Source organism: Centruroides sculpturatus, unplaced genomic scaffold (genome assembly GCF_000671375.1).
Source record: "Centruroides sculpturatus isolate CEXI.00-Female unplaced genomic scaffold, Cexi_2.0 scaffold10, whole genome shotgun sequence".
Taxonomy (NCBI): Eukaryota; Metazoa; Arthropoda; class Arachnida; order Scorpiones; family Buthidae; genus Centruroides; species Centruroides sculpturatus.
Genome location: NW_019384396.1, coordinates 109,475 through 116,558, shown reverse-complemented (window position 1 = coordinate 116,558; position 7,084 = coordinate 109,475). Strand labels below are relative to the sequence as shown.

General features: G+C 34.6%; 1 protein-coding gene across 1 annotated transcript; it reads right to left on the bottom strand.

Moving 5' to 3' along the window:
* Positions 1 to 3,306: 3,306 nt before the first annotated feature.
* On the bottom strand, positions 3,307 to 4,108 carry LOC111618370. Its single transcript, XM_023359881.1, has 4 exons — positions 3,962 to 4,108; positions 3,729 to 3,861; positions 3,428 to 3,657; positions 3,307 to 3,342 (listed from the first exon to the last, which is right to left on the bottom strand). The coding sequence occupies exons 1-4, from the start codon at positions 4,106 to 4,108 to the stop codon at positions 3,307 to 3,309; spliced, it is 546 nt and encodes a 181-aa protein (XP_023215649.1).
* Positions 4,109 to 7,084: the final 2,976 nt, after the last annotated feature.

Below are 7,084 nucleotides of genomic sequence, written 5' to 3'. Positions count from 1 at the left end.
AATTACTGAATTTTTTTGGTAATATTACTAAATGTAATAATACAGTTGACTGATGCTGGGAAAGTAATTACATTACATTGTTTTTAGTTTACTCCTCTCTGCTTCACATCGATTTAAAATTTAAAAGATTAAGTGTAGAAATACACGCAGAGATGTTTACAGTGAGTTGAAGAATTCATATAACGAAACAAAATACAATTTGCCAAGGAGAGATCCTTTCCGGGAAAACTTTCTAAGAAAAACTGGTCCCTATTCAAGTTTTAGACACGTGGAGAAAACCCGGGATATTGCACACGGCCAGGCTCTTTAATGGGGTGAGAAACCGAAACCAACTACCAAAATTCGATTATTTTTCAGTCGGACACTACTCGTAAAAGTGCAACATTCTCCCAATGTTTTACATTAGAAAATATTTTCGTGTACTTGACAGACACATTTTAAAAATATAACTAGATAAAACGTGAAAAGAATGGCTGCATATAGTTCTATAGTGCTGCCAGGTTGGGTAGTCGTGTTTGCTACCTTAACAGATGTATTTTCAATTCAGAAACCACAAGCAAGACATTTATACGTATTGTATTTTTGTATTTGCGATTCTTTTTTGTTATTATACATTTACGATAAACTAATATTGAAGATACGTTTGTTGAATTTTAATTTACTTCGTTAATCATTTTAAAAAATGACCTATAAAAAAGCAAAATGTGCTGTTTTAAAGCGATTAATTGTAACCGAGTAAATATCCGTTCGAACAATAACAGATTGCTTCTAAAAGCCTTCAGATAGCGACGTCACGTAACATTACTTTAGCCATACACTTATTATAGCATCTACAGCGTTGCTGTTCGCTAAATGCCTCCACATATGTAAAATTTGTAAAGATTGATGCCGTGCAGTTTATGCTGAAATTGCTGTAACATATAACTCAATGTTTCTATTTGAGTAACTTTCCAAGAATTATTTCAGTGAGGAAACAAGCAAAGGACAAAGTGTATCCTATAACGAGGATTCCGAGTGCACCGTATAAATCTGCTACAGATAAAGGTTTTGCCGCATCTTTAAAACTGGGTACATTAAGAACTTTTTCAATTCTAAAAATTTTTGCCTCAAATATTCTTCGCATTCTAGAAATATACAAATAATTTGTAATGGTTGCGATGCTTTAAAATATTTGATCATTTGTAAATTATCAACTTACACTTTGTTAAATTGTTTTCTATACGGAAATCCTTTTCTCATGGCATATCCTTTATAAACTGTAGAAAGAACATCATCAGATTTCACATAGTTTGACCCAAAAGAACCCTCAACAACATTTTCAATGCTAGAAATTCCAATAACCACCATTCGATCTTTTTTAAGCATGTCGCGAAACAATATATTTCCAAGATGCTTCGCTTCACGATAATTTTTAGATTTGGTATCTGCTACATACGCTAAAAACTTTTTCCTGAAACTAAGATTATGTCTAACCCTTAAAGTCAAATTGAACATATGTTTTTCGCTTTCTTTAATAAAAATTTCTGCGTGTTTTGTTCCTGACTCCTACAAAGAAAAAAAAACAAATTTCATTAATTAATATTTTTTGCAAATCAGTTTCTACAAATTAGGAAATACGGGATGGTTAGAATTAAACTAACGTTATTCAGACATGCAAAGAAACTGCTCCACTGAACAAACACGAAGAAAACTCGGCACACCTGACTGCAGTTCGTAAGGGAGAGATAAAAATAGAAAAATTTAGTTGTAATTGTTACCACCAAGGAAAATGTGGCGCTGCAAGGATGACAGTTTTAAGACAGTGGACAACATTTTATTACAAGAATAACTTTAGTTTCAACTATCTAATGTTACTTTTGGAAGGAATATAAAGACATGTCCTACTATTTTGTTCTTCACCACCGATAAGGTGTGCACACGCTCCGCTTAACACAATCTTTTAAATAAATTCACGGCCATAAATATACACTTTCGATCGAATACTAACACATTTTCTCCTGATGGTGAAAATTTCAATTAATTTTCACTCATAATCCTCTTCCTTCTGATCCAGATTGCATGCCTACCCTGTTTCATTCAGTTCGGTTCAACAGAGACTGAGAAGTATCAGTTTAATTCTAACCACCCTGTAGTTTTATCTTCATCTTACAAAATTAAACGTGACAAAATAAAATGTTCGCATTGTTTACAACGTTTAACAATCGCAATTCGAATAATTTCAATTTGAAAATTTTATAATTTTACGTTAAAAATTCATATCTGATGATAATTATATTCAGTTTTTTTTTTTAAATTTCTAGTAAAGGAACCACTTAATATAAGACAAGAAAACATCCTTTTAAATAATTTATAATCAAATAATTTTCAATTGCACATAAACATAATACTTTACTAATATAATACTTAAAATAAAAATAATTATTTTTCTGCGTGAGTGTCAGAAATCACCAATAAAGATAATTACTTAAATATATAAAACGATTTTATTTATGCAAAATAATATATTTTGTATTTCCTGTTTACATCAGTAAGAATGTTATTCAAAATTAGAAATCTCTGTGAAACATTTAATAAAAAATTTGCCAAAGTCACAGTTTTGATCATAAACCATATTTTACAGTGATTTAAGAGAGTAATTATATAATTTATTTTAATGTCTGAACAATAGAAAATAAGTATAATACAGTAATTATTTATTGTGACGTAATCACAATACCGGACTGCAAATTTTAATCATATTTGAAATGTTTAATCAATTTAAAATATATTCTCTCCACTTGAAATTCGTAGTGTCTTTCCCTTGTACATAGGCTTAATACTTTTCCTGTTATCAAGCTCCAGTAAAAAATATTTTTCCTGTTAGCAACAGTCACGCCATTGTTTATTTAATTCTTTACAGGGGAAAACTTTGAGTAAAATAATATGATTTTGCATCTCAAGTTCATATACCGTAAATCCGGACCTCCTTTCCCAGACGCGTCCTTATCGAGTCTCGGATTTAATCTATCTATCTACATTCTCGAGATTAAGGAAAGAAAGACAGACAGACAGACAGAGAAAAGTGGGAATTTACAGGTCAACAATGTTTTAACTGTAGCACAATAAATAAAAATTGCCAGGTCATATATGACATTTACAGAAAAATATATTTTCTTTGACTATACTACATAGATGAGTCTTAGTCCATTTTTTCTCCTTTCACACGCTATACGAGGCAATAACAATTCTATCGGTGAAGTCGACCTTTTTTTGTAGGCTACCATTCACCTCGTGTAGCGGGTGAAAGGACAAAAATTAGACTAAGACTCATCTATGTAGTATAGTCACAGAAAATATATTCTTCTGTAAACGTAGCACAATATATTTATATCAATCAAAATAAACAATGCAAAAATGAAATATTAGAACATTTAAAGTACTCATTTACATTTAAGTATCGATTTAAGTAAACATGTGGAAGCACTACACATGTATATTCTCGTCTTTTAATGGCTCTTGCTAATTCGTCGAATGTGTTCGGAACCGGTTCGTCAGTCTGTACGGCCATAAATGACGTCAATATTCCGGCGTAACCCCAGATCAAGACTGTTGTCATGAGCAACCAGATGCCAAATGCTATTCTAGAAGATGAACGATTCACGTTGTTGCAGTCGACTCCTGAAAATTAACGTCAAAGATTATAATTCAATATTATAAATCAGAAAACAGTGTATATTGTGTAGACTTACCTTGATACATTAACGTTGTCATCAAATACCAGTACGTTCTCCTTATAGTCCAAGGTTCCCCTTTATTGTCTTTCACGAATTTCCGGAATATTAATCCAAAGACTATAATGGTAAACATGAAGGCCAACCAAACCTTTCACGGAACAATAAAGAAAAGTAAATAATACGTTTTAGAGAAAGTAATTTTCCACCGGATTTAAGAAATTTTACATGACTTATCAAGAAATTTCTACCTGTTTTGTGAACGGGTTCACAACTGATTGCCAAGTAAGTTTCTTTTTGTGCCGCTTCATATAGAAATGAATTGGCTGGACGTCCGAGACTATTGAGAAGTCCACACGTTGAAATGTCTTGATAGATAGTGCAATAGGATTTGTCATAATATCTGCCAACTACATTGTGACAAAACAATAAACTTACACATTCTTTTTACGTTATTAGTACATGTACACCATCGAACTTCCGGCAATTGTTGGTATATCTTCTCCTTTAATTCGGAAGAAATTACTAGAGAGAACTTGCAATTCTCTCGGCACCAGACTAGTTAATTGGGCAGCCACATTTGGCGCTGTATGTACGGAGAGTTTATTTATATTATATACGTTGCTTTTTTTTCGTGGTGGTACAACAATCTGTGAAATTCTTAGTTTATTTTGCTTAAAATTAATTCCAGTAATGGCTTCACGACAGAAAACAGTTAATGGTGGTATCAAACGTAAACTCAGTTTTTATCGTCCAAGATAAAGAATTGTCTTCTGAGTGATTAGTGTCGCCTTAAATTCGTCTATTGATAACAACAACCTTATTTCTCATGATTATTAAAGTAGAACTGTTAAAACAAGGGTTTCAGTGCGTAATCATGTAATATCTATGGTATGGTTCATCAGCTATACAATACCTGTATTTTATTTACGTAGTTATTTAGTTTGAGTTTGTAGTAGCCCATGATATAATTTTGGACACGTGGGAAGTGTCTAATTTGTGGGTTGGAGGCATGTTGATTAATTATTATTATATGTGGTCACGGATGGTCCGTGTGAGGACCCTACCGAGGTCCGAAATCATGTAAATCGCGGTATTATTATTTACACATAAGAATACCGCGATTTACATGATTTCGAATACCTTTGAAAAAGGGTACCCTATGACCATTGGCTTTTTTCAGGAATACCCTTAAAAAAGGCCAATGGTCATAGGGTCGTATAGTTAAATAAAATAAAATAAAATAAAATAAATAATAACGATAGATAAATATGAGAGGGAGAGGAAAATCCCTTAATCCAAACAACGCGGCACAAAATGCAGACAACGAGTCTCGGATGACTCCAACACGTTTTAAACGAAGTGTCAATGTCAGAATGTAAAGTTATAAGTCAGAGACAAGTGGGCATATATAGGTAGCTTTGACGCAAGCGCTCATAAACAATCAATCTAGGGAAACAATTTCGGAAAAGAGGGAAAGATTTAAGATAGATAAATCATCGCATATAATCGTTCGAGTACCCAGTTGACAGAAATCGCCAGTAATGGAGCTAAATTATGAGCCCGAGTCTTGCAATTTTGTCAACAGTCCCCAAGAACAATCGAGAGAAAGGCGTCGAGCTGACACCTGGAATCGGACCTTTTCCGTGAATCGAGTCGGTCTCGGTTTTCCCAAAAAGAAAAGAGAAAAAAATCGGGAAGCGAGGAAGGGGACGAATCAAGGAGCCAATCAGAAGTCCGAATAGTGGGAAAAAAACTATAAAAATCCGAAATTCAAGGTCGGAAGGAGCTCTCCTTTGTATTACACGAAAGGTCGTGACCTATATTGTGGTGTGTCGTCGCCACGAACTTTGGACTCCTCCGCTTCCTCCTTCCGATCGTCCGCCTTGCGCAACGACCTCATCTCGTTTGCCCCGGGGCCAGACAGACGCCGAAGTTCTCGCCTCTCCGCCTCTCCGACAAGAAGAACCTAGTGAAGGACTGTCGATTGTCGATGTAAGCATAAATGTTAACAAATAAATGGCTTTCTTGCTTAGAGCACTTGTCATCATTTTCCTCCTCCGTCACAGCCTACATACAACCTCCCTTAGGTTCATCCTGACGCGGGATTAACTAATCCCACCTAAAAAAAGGCAACCTTACGCAGATTCCGTGAAGTGGGTTTTCAAGTCCCCTATCTCCACCGGGTCGGCTACCTTATATCTGGAAAACAATTAATCTTGCAAGGCTTTGAAACGAATAGTGTCGGAAATTCGGTGGTGTACTTATATTAGTTCGACTATTTTATAAAATGATAAATATCAAATAAATCAGTAAAATAAAATTGGAATTCTGAGTTTTATCAGATCTTCCGTTGGATAAATTCTATTAATTATTATAATTTTTTACGTCCCACGAATAACTACATAGTGCCTATTAAACGTTGCAATGAACACGTAATTTATATTTTATGTATAATAGAAATTAATTAATTAAATGCAATTCGATTTCTTCATATTGCAGATCTCAAATGTGAGATGTTTTTTGGCATTTTTCAAGATTGCATGATAGGTATATTGTCAGTTGTTTCCAGCGAAGCGGCATGGCTTTGAAGACTGTATATCGCGAGAAGCTATAGCGTTTAATGACACCTCGCTAATTGCACGTTTTTAAAAATTTATATTGGTACAGTGAACCAGATCTCCCGTTTCAAGATCGGAACTGTACGAGAGAATTTATCACCCATATAACTATTGCAATTTATTTTCTTTTGTAGAGACAATTTATTCAATAGAATAATTTATTTTATTTGTTAATTCTTTCGATTTCGCCGCTTAAAATCCTATTCAAATATTTAATAAAAGTTATATCAAAAATATTTTTTTATGAACTAAATTCAAATGGATAGAATTTTTCAGGAATACAGTGGAACCTTGGCATACGACCTTAATTCGTTCCTGATGTTTGGACTTATACCGAATTGGACTTATATCAAACCAATCTTTCCCATAAGAAGTAATGTAAAAATGATTAATCCATTGTCGTGTAAAAAACTGGCTGGCTTTAAAGACCTCGCTTTGCCCCCACCAGTGGGCGAGTGGTCTCCATTTCCGCTCATCGTAGTGGTGACCAGACCCTAAATACTGGGAGGTTCGTCGTGGGTTCGCGCCACGGTCGGACAGGCTGGCTGCTTGGAGTTTTCCGGGTTTTCTCCTTGCCTATAACGACTGAATAGGAGGCCAGTTCCCCATAAAAGTCCTCCCGGAAGGCATTTATTTCCCGCGCGTACGTATGGCTGTTCGATACAGCCGGCTAATCGGTCGCCTAGCGATCATACACATACACAAGTCTACTCGGAGAAAGAGCCTACATTGAGCTAAAATCTCCATATAAAC

Bases quoted from the DNA above. Each gene is read 5' to 3' on its own strand.
- LOC111618370 (XM_023359881.1), bottom strand. From the start codon at position 4,108: ATGACAAATCCTATTGCACTATCTATCAAGACATTTCAACGTGTGGAC. The intron at 3,658-3,728 runs GTAAGTCTACAC...GTTAATTTTCAG, and splicing joins GACAACGTTAATGTATCAAG to GAGTCGACTGCAACAACGTG. The intron at 3,343-3,427 runs GTAAATGAGTAC...CTACGTTTACAG, and splicing joins ACTTAAATCGATACTTAAAT to AAGAATATATTTTCTGTGAC.